General features: G+C 47.1%; 1 protein-coding gene across 1 annotated transcript in view; it reads right to left on the reverse strand.

Moving 5' to 3' along the window:
* PDCD7 (programmed cell death 7) overlaps window positions 1-20,567 on the reverse strand; it is a gene marked incomplete at its 5' end in the record, with an annotated part of 127,183 nt that overhangs the window by 82,476 nt on the left and 24,140 nt on the right. The window contains one exon of the mRNA XM_082253462.1: window positions 15,605-15,722. Within this exon, the coding sequence (XP_082109588.1) occupies window positions 15,605-15,722 (118 nt within the window). The remainder of the gene's footprint in view (window positions 1-15,604; window positions 15,723-20,567) is intronic.

A 20,567-nucleotide genomic window follows, 5' to 3' on the forward strand; every position in this document is an offset into this window, starting at 1 on the left:
TTTTTGAATTTGGCACCGAGTACCCGGAAGTGATGTCATGACATCACTTCCGGGTTTTTACATGGAGACCCGATCAGAGCCAAATGCGGCTTTTATCAGGTCTTCTCTTCGGTGTGCGTGCAGGCTGGTTTGCACAGATCTCCCGGTGGGAACGGGAGACCTGGGCGAGCCACGGAAAGGTGGCAGGAGGGGGAGGGGGGTTGCGTCCACTCCCGCTCCGGGTAATCACAGCCGAGTGGCTTCTCAGCCGCATCGGTTGTCATTACAAGATAGCCGACCGTCGGCTATGGACGCCGGTACCGGGATGATGCCTCTAACTGCAGGCATCACTCCGGTACAAGCACTTTCCCAAAATATCGGCAATATCGGTAACCTCAGGCTTAGCCGATAATCGGTCGATCCCTACAATGTATTATGCTGTATAACATATTCTGAATGTATACAATAATTATATATTATTATATAATGTGTGTGTATATATATATATATACACACATATATATATATATATATATATATATATATATATATATATATATACATACATATACACACACACACACTGTATCTTTCTCTCCATTCAGAAGAAAAAAAAAAACAACCCACATGGGCCAGGCTGCTAAGTAACTGAACACTGATAGCCAATTAGAGGCAATCACAACAATCAGGTGACCCGAAACCGGAACTCCTGGTTCCAGATTATTAGTACTAGGACTTGGAGCTCTCGCACAAACATTGGTATGCATATATGCAGCCTCATGGATCAAGACCCACTTCAGTCAGTGGGAAAGCGTAAAGCAGAACTTCAGTTTTTTTATTTTTACAAATAGTGAAGCTGCTTACTTTTAAAAATCAGGTAACCACTTCCCAGGGACCAGTGCTGTTTTGCCGCTACGGGTCCCCAGCTTTATAATGCCTGCCCGTTTTAACCCCCTAAACACAAGACAGCTGCACTGCAACCATGCACGATGTGGGCCAGGCCAGCAAGATGGAGGCATCATTACCTGTACAAAGATGCTAGGTGCCACAAGACCCAGAAACTGCCTCATCCTTGACGGTGGACCGAGGGATAGACATCAGGAGCCCCTGCAACCAAACCCATGCTCAGGAATCATCCTCAGTGAAGCCCATAACACCTCTTTTTTTTTTTCTTTTAAATCAACTCTTCACCTGAGCAGCATACTAGCTAAGTACACCTTAAAATGTAAAGGGAAATTCCTGCAACTCCATAAGGAACATGAAAATAAGAATGAAAAAAAAAAAAAGGTAATTGAGAATAATCTTCTGAGAACCTATCCTGACAGGGACAAGAATAGTACTGCGAGGAGAGGAGGTGAAGGTGGGTTGAGGCTTTTAATTGTCTCTGTGTGCGTTTCCTGTCCAGATCAGGTGGAAGGGGCAATCTTTCCGTTGGCTACCATGGTGGAGGAAAATCCATGGTTGGACGAGTGGGAACCCTTCATGTTGGGGGAGCTGTGCCAAGCCAGGAACCAAAGTGTGCAGAGATCCCAACAAGAGAGTCCCCCAAAAGATATAAAATTACAGGATTAAATCTCTTAACAAAAACTGATATCAGTTTTGGAAGGGTTGACCCTTAAAGAATAAAGAAAGCAATTTCCCCTATATAGTACTCTCTATATGAACTAGTAAAGAGGTTACCTTCATGCATTGGGTTTCTTTTTATGCTTCTTTCTAAAATGTGCTCTTACAAGTGTTACTCTATACTCCCCCCTGGTGCTGCTTTAAATAATTACAACTGGTAACGCGTCTTTCCAGTCAAACCCAAACTAAGTCTATATCTACTCCCAACCCCATTCCATGACTATTCCATCTACAGAGATGTGAAAAAGTATTTGACCCCTTCCTGATTTTTGTATTATTTTGTAGATTTGTCACAAGTAAATGATTCAGATCATCAAATTTTATTACACAAAGATAACCCAAGTAAACACAAAATGCAGTTCTTAATTAATGATTTAATTTATTAAGGGTAAAAGGTTGTCCAAACCTGCTATGTGAAAAAGTAATTGCCCCCTTTGCTAAATCAAGAATGAACTGTGAATAAACAATTTTTTTGTAAAGCTGAGTTGCCACACCCAGGCCCGATTACTGCCAGACCTGATAAATCAAGAAATCACTTAAAGCAGAGTTCCAGCCTTTTCACTCACCTGTCCAATGGTCCAGCGATGCGGCCGCCCGAAGCCTCGATCCTCTTCCCTCTGGTCTCGGCGGCGCCGGCATCACTGCTGTGGGCACCCGGCTGTGACAGTTTGCGGCTTCACAGCCGGGTACCCACTGCGCATGCGCGAGTCGCGCTGCGCGTCTTGATTGGCCGGCAATCTTCTGGGACCTCTGACATGTCCCAGAAGATTGCAGGGAGGGAGGGGGAGAGGAGAACTTCCGTTCAGGGCGCCGCGGCGCTCCGAGCGGAAGTGGGAGCGGGTACCTGTCAAAATTAGGTACCCGCTCCCCCCCCCCCCCCGCAAAAAAATGACATTCCAAATGTGGCATGTCAGGGGGTTAGAATACCTAAAGCGGAAGTTCCACTTTTGGGTGGAACTCTGCTTTAACTACGCTAAGTCTAATCCTAACCGTCTTTCTCCAAATACACTCCTGTGGATGAATCCGGAACTCCCCGAGTTTCTTTCCATCCTGGACCCTTCTGTCTGGGCTGCCAAGGGAATTTGCTATCTGTCGCTTATATGTCAGGGGGATGAGTTGCTCACCTTCGACTAACTGAAGTCTAGATTCTCTCTAACCAACTCCTTTTTCCGGTTCCTGCAACTCCGCCATGCCTTTCGCACGCAATTTACTGGATCTCCTTCTGATTTCACCTAAGCGAACATTGAGTCGCTCCCTTGGGATGAAAATCTGAAAAAGCCGCTCTCCTCAATCTGCAGCACCCTGCAGCTTAGCATACATGTCGGATTGGAGGGACTGCAGGCTTTCTGGGTGACAAAGGAGCCGGGACTGGGGAGACGTCTGGGACTACCCCTTTAGACACCTGGTCTCGTCCAGGGACCATTTAGTGCAGTTTAAAATTCTTCACAGGTCCCACCTAACTCCAACTAGAATTCACAAGGTGTCCCCTGCATTGCTGAAGACTTGTTGGCGTTGCCAAGCGGACTCCCCCACATACACCCACATGATATGGCACTGCCCATCCTTACAGACGTACTGGTCTGAGGTTTTGCACTTCATCACTAGGCTGACTACTATCCCTGTACCGCTTGAGATTGAAACCTGCATCCTGGGACTTGTAAATGCGTTGTCCCACTCGACAGCAGTTCGCACACTGTTGGGTATTTTGCTCTTCTATGCCAGGAAATTGATAGTATTGAGGTGGCAGGCGAGTGTTGCCCCCACTCTGTCTGGGTGGAAGGCCTTGGTGAACTCCGTTATACCATTGTATAAGGCGGTGTACAATAACAGGGGCTGTCCCCAAAAATTTGCCTAGGTTTGGAATGTCTGGTTGGAAACTGAGGAGACTACTGGCAACTGAGGCGACACTGATGCGACTGCGTAAGGAGCCTTCCCCATTACAGGGGTGGGGGGCCACATTTATTTCTTCCTTGTATTTCTTCATCGGTTGCTACCGATGGTCCAATTTCCCTGTTGGTACTTTTTTTTTTTTTTTTCTTACATGGCATGCTCTCTGCCTCCTTAACCACTTTACCACCGGAGGATTTTGCTGTCTTACGTCCAGGCCACTTTTTGCGATTCGGCACTGTGCGACTTTAACTGATAATTGCGCGGTCATGCAACGCCATACCCAAACGAAATTTATGTCCTTTTTTTCCCCACAAACAGAGCTTTCTTTTGGTGGTATTTGATCACCTGTGCGATTTTTACTTTTTGTGCTATAAACAAAAAAATGAGTGACAATTTTGAAAAAATAACAATATTTTTGAAGTTCCCACCCAAAAAAATGTAAAAATCAAAATTTTTTATCATTTTAGGCCAATTTGTTTTCTGCTACATATTTTTGGTAAAAAAAAAAAAAAAAATCGCAATAAGCATATTTTGATTGGTTTGCGCAAATTTTATTGCGTTTACTAACTAAGGGAAAGATTTCTGTCGTTTTTGGTGTTTTTTTTTTGTAACGAGTAATGGCGGCGATCTGCGATTTTTTTTTTTTGCGGGACTGACATTGCGACGGACAGATCGGACCCTGGACTGACATTTTTGACACTTTTGGGGTTACCAGTGACATTACTACAGTAATCAGTGCTATACATATGCACGGTTACTGTAAACATGACACTGACAGCGAAGGTTAATTTTATTGGAAATGGAGGGGTTAATGTATGCCTGGTGCTTACTGACAAGTGTGGGGGGAGGTGACTGAGTGACACAGGGACAGATCGGATGTTCAGCTATGCTGAATCCTGTAATCTGTCACTGTCTGTCACTTAGGAGATCCGCCCGCTTTGTTTACACAAGTGGGCGGATCTCCACACTCGATTCCCCGACGATCGGGGCAGAGCAGGAGCGATCGCCGCCGCTGCTCCCCTGGCCCGACTCCCGCTGTGACTGAATACAGCGGGAGCGCGCCTCCGGCGGCACGCGCGCGCCCCTGAGAGAGTGGAGTGTCTGGCGATGTAGGTCTACGTCGCCAGACGTTATCGAGCCACTGTGCCGCAGTAGAGCTCTAGTGAGCAGCGGTAAAATGGTTAAAGCCGCAGCCTTATGCTAGCCATACACGCACAGAATTTTGGCCGGGAATATTCTTTGAATAGACGAATGTCGTTCGAAAATTGTCTTTTGCTTTTCACATTTAATTTTAAAATGAATGTCATTTCTGAACGATAACCACATACACTGCCCGAAAATTCGTTGATCGAGAAAAGTTTTCCCTTCTGCCCCTACGAATTTTCCCGTCGCTGCAGTCGAAAAAGGACATCGATTTAACCCCACTAACGATTAGAAAATCAAACGAATTTTCTTGAAGCGAAAATTTCCGGACGAAAATCTATACGTGTATGGCCAGCATAAGACTGGGTTTTTTCTTTTGTTTTGATTGTTCATTGTTGTTTTTGTTTTTCCACTGTTATGGTGTTTTTTTCTGATCCAGGTATGCCCTATGGCTCTGTTATGTACCTTTTCTTAAAACTCAATAAAAAGGATTTGCAAAAAAAAAAAAATCACTTAAATAGAAGCTGTCTGCCAAAAGTAATTGACATGTATCAGTCTGGAAAGGGTTACAAAGCCATTTCTAGGGTTTTGGGACTCCAGCAAACCATGGTGAGAGTCATTTTCCACAAACGGATAAAACTTGGAACAGTGGTGAACCTTCCCAGGAGCGGCTGGCCTACCAAAATTACTCCATGAGCCCTACGACGACTCATCCAGGAGTTCATAAAAGAACCCAGAATAACATCTAAAGAACTGCAGGCCTCACTTACCTCAGGTAAGTTTAGTGTTCATGATTCAACAATAGAGACTGGGCAAAAATGGAATCCATGGGAGAGTTCCAAGGCCAAAACCACTGCTGACCACAAATAATACAAAGGCTCGTCTCACACTTGCCAAAAAACATCTCGACTATCCCCAAGACTTTTGGGCAAATATTCTGTGAATTGACGAGATAAAAGTTGAACTTTTTGGAAGGTGTGCATCTAGCGTAAAACAAACACAGCATTTCATAAAAACAGCAGCATACCAACAGTCACACATGGTGGTGATAGTATGAGGGTCTGTGGCTGGACAACTTGCCATCATTGATGGAACAATGAATTTTGTGCTCTACCAGAAAATCCTGAAGGAGAATGTCCAGCTATCAGTTCCTGACCTTAAGCACACTTGGGTTATGCAGCAGGACAATGATCTGAAACACCCCAGCAAGTCCATCTCTGAATGGCTCAAAAAACAACAAAATGAAGGTTTTGCAGTGGCCTAGTCAAAGTCCGGACGCAAGTCCAATTAAGATGCTGTGGCATGACCTTAAACAGACCGTTCAGGCTGGAAAACCCTCCAATGTGGCTGGATTGAAAAAAATCTGCAAAGAAGAGAGGGCCAACATTCCTCCACAGCGATGTTAAAGACTCATTGCCAGTTATCGCAAAAGCTGAATTCAAGTTGTTGCGGCCAAGGGTGGCACAACCAGTTATTAGGTTTATGGGGCAATTACTTTTTCACATAGGGCCAGCTAGGCTTGCACTGCTTTTTTCCCCCCTTAAAGCGGTAGTATCCCACTTTTTGACACTTTTACCTACAGGTAAGCCTATAATAAGGCTTACCTGTAGGTACAAATAATATCTCCTAAACCGGCATGGTTTAGGAGATATTTACAGTGCATGCAGCCGCTCTCGCGAGTGGCGCATGCGCTCTGAAGGTTCGGGGGGGACCTTCAATTAATTTCAAATTAATTTAATAAATGAAACTGTCATTTAAAAACTGCATTTTGTATTTACTCGGATTATCTTTGTATACTATTAAAAATTTGTTTGATGACCTGAATCATTTAAGTGTGACAAATATGCTAAAAAATAAAAAATCAGGAAGGGGGCAAATACTTTCACAGCACTGCATCATGTAAATTGAAGGATGCTTATGCATACCTCTTGTGAAGTTGCTCTGGTTCAGTCACGTGATTGGCTCCCACTGGCGTCAATGTAGAGGAGGGACAGCCGACAATGGATGCCGAATAGTAAGCCTATGGGTGACGTCATCACGCAGGCTCTGTGTTCAGAATGCAGCAGGGCGGTCGCTCAGCCAAGAACACAGAAGCGAAGTGAAGATCACTGGAGTAGTGGTGTCTACAGAGATTTCCAGCTTATAGAATAGGGGTGGCCAATTCTTTTTCCCAAGAGGTCACATGAGAAACTGGGACTGTTGAGGAAGACCAAACTTAATTCTGCTCAATATTAATTTTGGACCTAGGAAGGTCTGTATTTTTAAGTAGGTAAATGCATACAAAACTAACACCTAATGCTAGGAATATTAGGTACAACTGCTCATGAAATAGGTCTCTTTCAGATGGGCGGTTGAGGGGTCGTCAAAATGAGCAGGTGAACCATGGTTCTACCTTCCCTGGCCGCCCTCCTGAACTATAAAATAACAGACAGGGCTGTTCACATACCATGGCCACAATGCTTTGCATTTTTATGTTGGGTGCAGAGGTTGGCAAACAGCACAGCTTGTTAAATTCGCCCATTGAGGTTAATTGGGCTGCGTGGCTACCATGTTTAATGCATGCGATTGAGGTGCAGTAATGCGGTATTCTAGGGTTAAATCAGGCGGTGAGAAAGCGATATCACATCTCCTTCCCGTCTGTCAAACGCCCTTAGAAAAGTACTGGCCGGAAGGAGGGAGCCTAAGATCAGGAATGCAGGATTTCTGCAGATCTGTACATGGAGTGAAGAACAGGTGCACGGCTCCTGGGGTTCGCAGCGTGCAGGCGCCAACACAGCTAGAACTTGGCTGGGTAGCAGATGGGCAGGAGAGCATCAGATGTCTCTTAGGCAATGCTCTCACGCCAGAATCCAGCCTTCTCGCTGTACCGATCGGCTCCTCGGGCTCTCTTCTTCTAGTTCTTGCAGCTCTCCAACATGGACATCTATCAGCATGCCTCTCTGAGCCTGTCAGCTTCCTTAGTGAGAGGTATACTGACAGTGGGGGCATTGAGCGTGCCTCTCGGTCAGCTTCCTTAGTGAGAGGCATGCTGACAGTTGGGGCATCGAGAGCCAGATAGGGACAGCCAAAGGGCCAGGAATGTGGCTTGAGGGGCCATAATCCAGATATCTTTGTTTTTAGTCGGCAACTCCATCTCTTGTAAAAGCCATCCTAGTGGCTGATTAGCCGCTGGATTGCTTTTACAGGCAGGAGGGGACGTTCCCCTCCTGCCACCCTCCAATGCCTCTCCGGGCTATCCCGTGTGATCCGGAAACTGGAGACCTGATCTGGTAGCGGTTTACCACAGAGGTGGTCGTGGACCGCATGGTCCCCGGCCATCTTTATGACCCTGTAGATGTAAACACTGACGCTTTTTCCCCTAGAAAGAAAAGATCAATGGTTTTTTTTTTTTTTTTTTTTTATATCTCATGCTTTCCAGAGTAGAGGAGATATCTGGGGTCTTATTGACCCCTGATGTCTCCATAAAGAGGACCGTTCATGCCTTATTCCTATTATAAGAGATGTTTATATTTCATGTAGTAGGAATAAAAGTGATAAAAAACTAAAAATAAAAAAAATGTAAAAGCGACAGTGTAAAATAAAAAAGTAAAATAAATTTAAAATTTTTTTTTATTTTTTTTTTTTTAAAAGCACCCACCCCGTCCCCTCGGGCTCGTACGCAGAAGCAGAAGTTGGTTGCGCCCACATATGTAAATGACGTTTGCGCCACACATGAGGTATCGCTGTAAACGCTATATCAAGAGCAATAATTCTAGCACTAGACCTCCTCTGCAACTGGTCACCTGTAAACATTTTTAAAGTACCGCCTATGGAGATTATTAAGTACCGGTGTTTGGCGCCATTCCAATAAGTGTGCGTAATGTTAAATTGTAACATATTAGGCATCTATTTACTCTGCGTAATATCTTATATTTTACCACAAAAACTGGGTTATATATAATATAAATTCAATTGTTTGCAATAAAATTCATCAAAGTGTATTTTTGAAAAAAAATAAAAAATTGCGTTTGAAAAACTGCTTGGCAAATACCATGCAAGATAAATTGCAATGACCACCATTCTATAAAGAAAAAGAAAAATGTTTTATTATATATATATAAAAAATATATAATATGTTTGGGGGTTGGGAGTAATTTTCTAGCAAAAAAAAAAACTGAATTTTTGTAAAATCTTACCTGTAAATTCCTTTCTCTGAGTCCTCCGACAGTCGCCGCCTCTTCATATTCGTCACAATGGGGTATTAGACTTTGCTCCGAAGGAGTAGCTAGGCAACAGAATATGTTAACATTAAAGCTTTTAACATATCCCACCCTCAAGGGGTGGTCCCCTCAGTCAATACCCTCCTACTTCCTGCAACCATATCTCAGTTTCAGTGGAATAGCAGTAGAGTATATAACCAAAACCCCAAAAGAGGGGCGGGGGCGGCGACTGTCGGAGGACTCAGAGAAAGGAATTTTACAGGTAAGATTTTACAAAAATTCTGTTTTCTCTTACGTCCTCCGATAGTCGCCGCCTCTTCATATTCGTCACAATGGGGACGTCCCAAAGCAGTGCAAACATGAGGGGTGGGAAACGCATCCGCGCCGTAAGGCAACGCAGTCTCCGCATCAAAGAAAGGAACCTTACCAAAGGAAGGAAACCAGCTGGGCAAAAGGAAAAAACTTGCTCAACAGGAGCAACAACCCAGGAAAAAAACAAATAACCAGGGGATAAAAGACATATCCCAACAGCCAGGGATCCCAACAGGTGATCCTAGGGAACAGCCGCACTAAGAACCTTGCGGCCAAAGGAAGCATCCGCCGATGCCTGAACATCTACCTTGTAGAATTTTGTGAAAGTGTGTACGGTCGACCAGGTCGCCGCCTTACACACCTGGGCTACAGAAGCCCCATGACGACAGGCCCAAGACGTACTCAGAGATCTAGTAGAGTGCGCCTTCACAGGCACAGGGGGAACCTTCCCCTGCAAAGCATAGGCCTGTTCAATGGTCTGCCTGATCCATTTGGCGATGGTAGAGGCCGACGCCGCCATGCCCTTCCGAGGACCCTCTGGAAGAACAAACAAGGAATCCGTCTTTCGAAAAGACTCAGTCGATTTAAGGTAAACCCTTATCGCCTGAACAACATCCAAAGAATGTAGTCTCACCTCTTTCGGATGTTTCGGATGGAAGGCAAGACAATATCCTCATTGAGATGGAATTCCGAAACTCGCTTCGGAAGAAAAGAAGGATTAGGTCGCAAGACCACCTTATCCAAGTGAATAACCAGATACGGAGACTTGCAGGACAAAGCCGCCAGCTCCGACACTCTGCGAGCCGAAGTGATCGCAACCAAAAAGGCGACCTTTTTGGACAACATAGACAACGAGATCTCCCTGATCTGTTCAAAAGGAGCACGTTGTGACACAGATAGAACGAGATTCAAGTCCCAAGGGGGCAGAGGATCCCTCCTAGGAGGAACCAGATGCCGCACTCCCTGAACAAAAGTGCCAACCAAGGAGTTGGAAGCCACGGGACGTTGAAAAAGAAGGGCCAGCGCAGACACCTGACCCTTTATCGTAGCCAGCGCCAAACGCTGATCGACACCTGTTTGAAGGAAGGACAACACTCGGGAAACCGAGTACGTGTGGGGTGAAAACCCCCTGGACTCACACCAGGCAAAATAGGCCTTCCAAGTACGGTAGTAAACCTTCCCCGAGGAAGACTTCCTCGCGTTGATCAAGGTATGAACGACCTCAGGGGAGAGACCCCTCTCCTTCAGGACCTCAGTCTCAACAGCCAGGCCGTCAAAGCCAGCGACTGTAAAGCAGGATGGTATATCGGCCCTTGAGACAGGAGATCGTCTCGAAGAGGCAGACGCCACGGGGCGTCGACCGCCAGATTCACGAGGTCTGCGTACCAGGACCGGCGTGACCAATCCGGCGCCACAAGAATCACCGTGCTGCGTTCGTGTAACCTGCGAAGGAACCTGGACAGCAACTGAATCGGTGGAAACGCGTACATCAGCTTGTACTGATGCCACGGGGCCACTAACGCGTCCGACGCGTCTGCCCGAGGGTCGCGCGTCCTTGCCACGAACCTTCTCACCTTGTTGTTGAGACGAGACGCGAACAGGTCCACATCTGGAAGACCCCACTTCGCGCACAACATCTGGAAGACAGCCGGGTGGAGAGACCATTCCCCCTGATCCAGGGTCTGGCGACTCAGATAGTCCGCCTGCCAGTTCTCCACCCCCGGAATGTGAACCGCCGTTATCGCTGGGACAGGAGTTTCGGCCCAGGACAGAATGTCGGCCACTTCTCGGGCCGCTCGGGCACTCCTGGTGCCCCCTTGGTGGTTGATGTAGGCCACCGCCGTGGCATTGTCCGTCTGCACCCGAACCGGGCAGCCCTGCAGCCGGTCCGTCCAACGATGAAGACAGAGATTTATCGCAAGCAATTCCAGAATGTTGATCGGAAGGGAGGACTCCCCCTCCGACCAAGTTCCCTGGGCGGACAGAACGCCCAGAACACCACCCCAGCCCGACAGGCTGGCATCCGTGGTGATCACCGTCCACGAGATAGGACGAAAAGACTTGCCCCCCGACACCATCGGGGACTGGAGCCACCACAGAAGGTCCCTTCTGGTGCGATGGCCCAACGAGATTTGAAGATCCAGAGATTGAGGTCGCTTGGAGACCCCGCGTGTGAAACTGGACGAAGGGAATCGCCTCAAAGGCTGAGACTATCATTTCCAGACATCTCATGCACGTCCGCAGAGACGAGTGCGGAAAGTCCCTGAGGGACCTGACTTCCTCCTGAAGAGTTCCGAGTTTGTCTTCCGGCAGGAAGACCTTCGCCTGAACCGAGTCCAGGATCATTCCCAGGTAGGGAAGACGAACCGACGGACTCCGTGTCGACTTTGGAAAATTTATCGTCCAACCAAACTCCTGCAGAGTTTGCAGCGTGACAGACAGGTCCTTCTCCAGACCCTGGCTGGTCGCAGACCGAACCAGAATGTCGTCCAGATACCCCAGGACAGAGATGCCCTGGGCTCTCAATAATGCCAGAACCGGTGCAAGCACCTTGGTGAAAACCCGCGGAGCCGAGGCGAGACCAAAAGGTAACGCCACGAACTGGTAGTGATCCTCCGCAATGGCGAATCAAAGGTACCTCTGGTGACCCTCGAAAATGGGGATGTGAAGATACGCATCCTTCAAATCGATGGAGGCCATGAATTCCCCTGGAACCAGGGCAGCCACCACCGACCGCAGGGATTCCATGCGGAACTTGCGAACCCGCACAGAGCGGTTTAGAGCCTTCAAGTCCAGAATTGGACAAACCTTGCCCTCCTTCCTGGGCACGGTGAACAGATTGGAATAAAACCCCCGAAATCTGTCCCGATGAGGCACCGGAACCACCACTCCCTGAGCCCTCAGGTCTCGCACCGCCAGGTGCAGGTCCCTTAAACGCTCTGGAGACAGTTGAAGATTTGAGGGAAAAAATCTGCTCTCCGGCCGAGAGAGAAACTCGATCTTGTAACCAGATCGAACGATCTCCTGAACCCACCTGTCCCGCACGCGGGCCAACCAGGGTTGAAGAAAACCGAGCAAGCGTCCCCCCACCCCAAAACTGGTTGAGGGCGACCCTTCAGGCCGCACTGTTATGGGCAGCGGGTCCGGACTGACCGGACTTCTGTTAACCCGACCAGGGCTTCTTTTGAGAGCCTTGTCCCTTGAACGGTTTGCCCTTGTAGTGCGACCGAAAGGCACGAAAGGACCCCTGAGGGGGCCGAAAATTAGCATGCTTCTTCCCAGAAGCCCCCTTAGCCTTGGGGAAATGGGGCAAGAGAGTGCTCTTACCTCCGGTGATCCCCTTAATCAACACATCCAAGGACTCCCCAAAAAGGCGAGACCCATCATAAGGCAGATTGGCTAAGGTCTTACGTGAAGATTGGTCCACCGACCAACACTTCAACCAAACCAGGCGGCGAGACAACACCGCCACGCTGTGTACACGCGCAGCCAACGGGACTAAGTCCAAGTCCGCATCACACAGATACATGACACCCTGGTGGATTTGATCCACCATATCCAGGGTCGCCGGCGAGGCCGAATCGGCCACTAGGACGCGCCTAAGCATCTGCGTCCAACTTGAGACAGCCTGGGCCGCCATGAGAGAGGCAAACAGAGCTTTAAGCATAGAACCCGTAACAGAATAAGTATGACGGGCAAGAGACTCCATTCTTCTATCCGTGGCATCACGGAACACTGGGGAATCCTCTGCAGGAATCGCAGTGGATTTGTTCAAAACCGCAATTGCGTGATCCACCGGGGGTGGTACACACCACCGTTCATCAGTGGAAGGTGAAAAAGGATAACGCAGCTTGAACCTACTTGGCACAGCAAAAGGTTTGCGTAAATTGCGCCACTGTTCCTTAACAGCACGCTGAAAATCATCATTGCAGGGAAAAACCTGCGGCGTCCTGCGTTTTCTCTGCGTCCCATAAGCCGCCAAGGCAGCGGGGGGACACACTTCATCCTGCAAACGCAGCGTTTGTTTTATGGAAGCAATCAAGTCATCCATGATTGCAAGCTCTTCAGGCGAGCCAGGGGGAGAATTATCAACCCCCTCAACCTCCGCCTCCACCTCGGACCCCACTAGATCCAGGGAGGAGCGGGACCCCGATAAGGAGACCCCCGCCATAACAGCCCCATCACCTTCACCCTCAGAATCAGAGGAAATAGAAACACTGGGTCTTTTAGTAGATTGAGCAGCCACCAGCATCTGCACCTGAGCAGCAAGGCCGGCCAAATCCCCCCCTGGGGGGGAAACAGCGGTCCCCTGGCTTTCCACCAAGGTGGCAGGAAATTTGCCCTCCTGAGAATCCATTGCCCCAATATGATATGCCCGAGAATAAAGGGTTAACTGCCCCTTTAACAAGCGCGGCGAGCGCAGCCCACCGCACCACACACAAGCACAATGAGACCCCCACAGGGACAATAAACTGACACAGGCAATGGATAGAAAGAACAGAAGGATAAAACCTGAGGAGACCCTCGCCGCTGCTGCTGCCCCGATCGGTGAACCCAGGAGAAGAGGAAGTGATGAGACCAGGGCGCTCTATTAAAGCCTATGGGAGGCTACAAGAAAAATGGCCGCCATGCATGTAGAACATGCGGCCGGAGCGAGTGCAGGCAAAATGGCGCCGTTTGGCGCCGAAACCGCCGCTCCTACAGTACAGTAATGCACATAACACCATCCATATATAAAAAAACATGGCAGATCGCCGCAGCGATCGCTGTATTGTGCCCAAACATGCCACAAAACATGCCCCACAGCACACAGCTTCTCACACTAAACAAGGCTGACACAGACAGTGTCACACAGCTCCCCCCCCTTGCAGCCCGCAGCATGCAGCAGAGTGATAGGGAGACAAACAGTGTGAACAGAGGCAGGTTACACAGTCCCAGACTGACACCCCCCCCAGACAGACAGGTCCCCACATAGATACACTTACCTCACAATGGCGTGGGGGACCCGCACAGGCGAACAAGCCGCTGCACATGAGGCAGGGAGAGTCGCATACAAGACGCACAAAATGGGGGTTAAGAAACCGCACAGCGTCCAGTGAGGTAGCCACCTCACCAATCATCCCTACACCGAACAGGGATGGGTCGTTCACTGTGCCAGGAGCGTTACCTGGCTGAACGCTCGATGGCAGGCTGGGAAGCCACCGATCCACGACCTGCGACCAGGGGGATCAGCCCGAGACCCAGCCCGCATGATCCTCTTCGTCAGAAGAAATAACGAATGCTGACAAAAAGAACAGCTAAGTAAAGAGAGAGAAAAAACTCAAACAAAAAATCAAAAAAGAAGAAAGAGGCTGGGGCACAAAGCCCCAGCACAGAGAGAACCAGCTACTCCTGACAAGCTAGACATTGAAACTGGGATATGGTTGCAGGAAGTAGGAGGGTATTGACTGAGGGGACCACCCCTTGAGGGTGGGATATGTTAAAAGCTTTAATGTTAACATATTCTGTTGCCTAGCTACTCCTTCTGAGCAAAGTCTAATACCCCATTGTGATTGTGATATAAAGAGGCGGCGACTGTCGGAGGATGTAAGAGAAATATGCTTTTTACATGTAGGGGAGAAATGCCAGAATTTGCCTGGGTGAAGTGGTTAAGATTCCCATTTCAACAAAGTTTTCTCGCTCTGCCTTACAGCAGGAACAGACCCCGAGGACTAAAGGCGTTATAACAGGGGATGCTGCCTTCTGTATACATTTTATTATACGTCATGCACAGTTTTAACTATTATATGGACAGCAATAAACCCATAAACTCTCAAACTTTTTAGTAGACTTAGTAAAACCACAAATCAACTTTGACATGCTTTATTCTGTCATTTCAAAATAAATATAGAACTTGGCGTCCATTGTCCATATTGACTGTCCAAAATCATATCATACATTCAATGACAAGTTCGCATTCAGTAAAAGTGGATTACTTCACTCTCCCTAGCTTGCGTGTCTTAACCCCTTTGGGGTCGCAAGCGCCGATCAGGTGTTTTCCAGCATGTCCCTTTGCCAAAATCCGGTTGTTAGACCGGCTTCTATCAGACAGACAGCTGTACACATTGACCGAAAGTCTGCTGGTTTCTGATGAACAAGCTGATTTTCAGCCAGTGTGTACCCAGCTTTGTGCTTCTTACAGCTGTCAATGGGACAAAAAGCGAGAGTGAAATCTTCCAAACAGGGATACAGATGGCAAAGAAAAACAAATGGAGTTTCTGACTCTTTCTTACGCTCTGCACAACTAGAAAAAATAGGGTTAGAGTTGTGCTTCGATTCATTGCATAACCCAGATAGAGGGAAAGTTGCTGCAAACCAGACTGGATAAAACAGGCCATCTGCTTACTCTTTGTTTAGAGTCTGGTAGTGTAGTACTCATAAATGACACACATCACAATTTAATAGTTCAATCATTCTGCTTGTTTTAAGGCTGTGGCCCAAACGTCACTAGATGGTGGCATGGGCAGTACCCACCCACGAGGGATACTACTGGCATCAGGATGGTCAGGTGGAGCCAAGAATTGATCCCACTCGTGTCTGAAAGAAAAGAAAAACAATTACTTCCAGAACAAAGTGAAATAGTTATTTTCTCATCAACAAAAAACTCTGAACCGGTTGCCGACCGCCGCACGACGATATACGTCGGCAGTCAGCCCGGGCCAGGCAAAGTGACGTATATATACACGTCACCAGCCTGTCACTTGCTAGGGAGCCAATAGCGGGCGAGCACGCTCCCGCGGAGGCGCACTCCCGCCCCAGGTCGTTCCCCAGCAAGTCCATGCGTGTGACCGGCGGACCCGATGTCCGCCGGTCACTCGCCGATCGTCGCTGCAGAGGGAGAAAGTCAGGCGGCTGATGTAAACAAGCCGCCTGTCATTCTCCCTGGTGTAGAAACAGTGATCATACTGTTCTACTATGTAGGACCGTTGATCACTGTTCCTACATCTCAAGCCACAGCCAATCACAGTTAGAATCACGCCCCTAGGCACACACATAACCCCTCCCTCTCAAATAAAGTTAACCCCTTCACTACTACATATGTATAGCACTGATTACTGTAGTAATGTCACTGGTAACCCCAAAAGTGTCAAAAATGTCAGTCAAGGGTCCGATCTGTCCGCCGCAATGTCGCAGTACCGCAAAAAAAAATAAAAAAAATCGCAGATCGCCGCCATTACTCGTTAAAAAAAAACAAAAAATGACAGAAATCTTTCCCTTAGTTAGTAAACGCAATAACTTTTGCGCAAACCAATCAAAATACGCTTTTTGCGATTTTTTTTAATTAAACATATGTAGCAGAAAACAAATTGGCCAAAAATGTTTTTGATTTTTACTTTTATTTTGGGGGAATTTCATATAAAAAAAATTGAAAAATATTGTTAATTTTGCAAAATTGTCGCTCTTTTTTTGATTATAGCGCATGATCAAAAAAAAAAAAAAAAAAAAAAAAATCGCACAGGTGATCAAATACCACCAAAAGAAAGCTCTGTTTGTGGGAAAAAAAGGACGTCAAATTCGTTTAGGTACAGCGTCGCACGACCGCGCAATTGTCCGATAAAATCACGCAGTAAAAAAAAAAAAAAAAAAAAAAAAAAAAAAAAAAAATCGCAAAAAACCCCCTGGTCAGGAAGGGGGTAAAATCTTCCGGGGCTTAAGTGGTTAATTAAAGGAACCTGCCACAATATCAATATGGAAGTTCTCACTATTAGGCTTCATGCACAGTAGCATTTTTTATAAGCTCAAAAAAAAAAAAAACTGGCACAAAATAGCATTTTTGTGCCAGTTTGTAGTAGCATTTTGTGCTTTAGTATTTTTACAGTACAAGAAAAAAAAAAAAAAAAAAAAGAACACATTTAGGAACATTTAGCGTTTTCTGCTGGAAAAATGCTCAAAAAAAAAAAAAAACCTTAGTTACTTACCGGTGACGGTATTTCTAAGAGCCTTTCAGGACAGCACCTGGAGAGAGCGCAGCTCCACCCAATCCACAGGAAACACTGCAAATAAAAACTCCTCCTCTTCCACCATGCCTCAGTCATAGAGTAGCCTCCGACATGCTGGAAAACATAAACTACCACAGGTTAAACATTTACAAATTATATTATAAACAAAACCAAGGGGGGGTAGCTGCTGCTGTCCTGAAAGGCTCTTAGAAATACCGTCACCGGTAAGTAACTAAGGTTTTCTCAGATCGCCTTTCAGGACAGCACCTGGAGAGGATAAGCGAGTAACTTACACTTAGGGTGGGACCACTGCCTGCAGAACTTTTCTGCCGAAGGCTTGATCCTGAGCTGACAACAAGTCCAACCTGTAATGTCTAATAAAGGTTGAATAGCTGGACCAGGTAGCTGCCTTGCAGATTTGATCAGGCGAAGCACCGGCCCTTTCAGCCCATGAGGTTGCCACAGACCTTGTAGAGTGCGCCAAGATGCCTTCTGGAGGTTCTTCTTCTTGAGCTACATAAGCCTGTTCAATTGCCCATCTGAGCCATTTGCCTAAAGTGCTCTTTGATGCTTTTTCTCCTATACGGGACCCTGAGAAGATGACAAATAATGCATTTGTCTTTCTAAATTCCTTAGTTACCAGGAGGAACTGAAGTAAGCATCTCCTCACATCCAAGGTATGAAAGGATTCTTCCCGAGTATTACTAGGAGCTGAGGAGAAAGTTGGTAAGACAATTTCTTGTGATCTATGAAAAGATGAAGCAATCTTTGGAAGAAAGGCTGGGTCCGTTCTTAGGACTACTCGATCTGCAAAAATTGTCAAAAAAAGGGTCTGAAATTGAGAGGGCCTGGATCTCACTGATCCTCCTGGCCGAGGTAATTGCTATCAAAAAGATAGTTTTCAAAACTAAATTCTTCAGGGAAGCCTCTTTTAAAGGTTCAAAAGGAAACTTAGTTAGACCTTGTAACACAATGGTCAAATCCCATTTGGGAAATACTTTAAGGGCTATTGGCCTATTGCGGGCTAATGCCTTGAAAAAACGAATGATTAGAGTCTCTTGGGACAAAGTCTTTTCGAAAAAAACTGAAAGTGCCGCTACTTGCGTCTTTAAAGTACTTGCTGCTAGTCCTTTCTCCATTCCCTCATGGAGGAACTCAAGCACTGAAATTAATTTTAATTCAAAATTTTTGCTGGAACACCAAAAGTTGTATTTTCTCCAGACTTTCAAGTAAATATCCCTAGTCACCTTCTTCCTGCTGGAGAGAAGGGTGGAGATAACTTTTTCTGACAGGCCTCTGGCTCTCAAGATGTCTTCTTCAGTAACCACGCTGTCAGTTGTAAGCGGTCCAGTTCTGGGTACACTAGGTTCCCCTGTGTCAAAAGATCTCTCCTGTACGGAAGCTTCCAGGGAGGTTCTGAGGCAAGATTCAGCAGGAGGGCGAACCAAGGTCTCTTTGGCCAGTAAGGTGTAATCCGAATCAAGTTGGTCTTTTCTTCCCTGAATTTCTTGAGAACCAACGGAATCAGTTGGAATGGAGGGAACGCGTAAGACAAACGGAAGTCCCATGGATGGGCTAGGGCATCCAAGCCCCAGTCCTGATCCTCCCTGTGTAGGGAAAAGAATCTTTGGACTTTGGTGTTCTGTTGACAAGCGAACAAATCTATTTGGGGAAGACCCCAGACTTCCACGATCTGCATGAATACTTCTTGATTCAGACTCCATTCTGATTCCAACACCTTTTTCCTGCTCAGCAGATCTGCTAGAAGGTTTTGTGACCCCTTCAGATGCACCGCTGTCAGAGAGGCTAGATTTTTCTCCGCCCAGGAGAGTAGCTGTATTGCCAGATCTGATAGCTGTCTGCTTCTTGTGCCTCCTTGCTTTGACACGTAGGCCACTGCTGTCATGTTGTCCGACAGAACTTGCACATGATGGCCCCTGACTGTCTGTTGAAAGGACCAAAGACCCAAAAGGATGGCTTTCAACTCCCACCAGTTGGATGATTTCCTGGACTCTGCTTTGGACCATGTCCCTTGCATCGTCCGGCCTTCCAGGTGGGCTCCCCAACCCCACGAACTGGCATCCGTCGTCAGACGTTTGTTCGTCTGGAAAGTCCATTGCAGACCTTCTTCCAGATTTCTGGAATTCCTCCACCACCACAGAGATCTCTTTGCTTTCGTGGAGATTCTGATGGATTTCTCCAGATGTTCCGGGTATGACCAACTCTGCAGAACGTCTCTCTGGAGAAGACGGGAATGCAGTCTTGCCCACTGTACTGCAGGGATAGCGGCTGTGAGTAAGCCCAAAGCTGCCATGGCCGACCTGACAGTAACCTGATGATTGGTCTGTAATCGAGCAACTGCGTTCTGAGTCTTCTCGATCTTTTCTTGAGGTAGAAACACCTTCTGGAGGACCGAATCTATTCTGTATCCCAGAAATTTTATCTGCTGAGATGGAATCAAACTGGATTTCTCCAAATTCATGAGCCACCCCAGACTCTCTAGGTGGTCCTGAGTCTCCTGAAGGTGTACCAACGCCTGGCTCTTGGACTCTGCAAAAATTAGCAGATCGTCCAGGTAAGGGACAATTGAAATACCCCTCAGCCTTAATGGCTCTAGGGCATCCGCCATTACCTTGGTAAACACCCTTGGAGAAGATGAGAGGCCAAAGGGGAGGGCCCTGAACTGCAGATGCCAGACCGATTCCCCGAGATTGACCGCCAGCCTTAGGAATTTCTGGCACTCCTGATTTATTGGGATGTGCAGGTAAGCGTCCCTCAGATCCAAGGATGCCATGAAACAGTTTGGGGACAACAGTTTGGTCACTGAATAAATGGTGTCCATCCTGAAGTGCTTGTACCGAATTGATCTGTTTAGGATTTTCAAATTTAGGATCATTCGGTACTTGCCTGAGGGTTTTTTCACTAGAAAGATCTGAGAATAAAACCCACGGCCTTGTTGCCCCTCGGGGACTTGGATAATTACTTCCTGTTGAATCAGCTCTTGTAAAAGAGACATCATTGAGGAAGCCTCTTCCGGATCCCTTGGAAGGGGAGTAACATGGAATCTGCTTGGAGGTGTCTCCGAAAACTCCAGTTTGTATCCTTGAGCCACTATATTCTTCACAAAGGGGCTTGCGGATACGTCTTCCCAACGTGGGAGGAACCATAACAGCCTTCCTCCCACTGGAAGACTGTTGTCACTTGCTTTTATTGGCCTGGTCAGGTGGTCTAAAGAGGACTCCACCTTTCCCTTTGCCTTTATGGGAGGTCCATCTTGATCTCTGATCTTGTTCACGACCTCTGTTGGTTTGTTGAACAGAACGAAATCTCTTCTTAGGAGGAGATTTCTTTTTTGATGGAAAGGCTTTCTTCTTATCCGCCGTTCTGTCAAGAATTGCTTCCAATTCAGGCCCGAAAAGCAAGTCACCGGCAAAAGGTAAAC

The sequence above is a fragment of the Pelophylax lessonae genome, assembly GCF_965119305.1.
Source record: "Pelophylax lessonae genome assembly, chromosome: 4".
Lineage (NCBI taxonomy): Eukaryota > Metazoa > Chordata > Amphibia > Anura > Ranidae > Pelophylax > Pelophylax lessonae.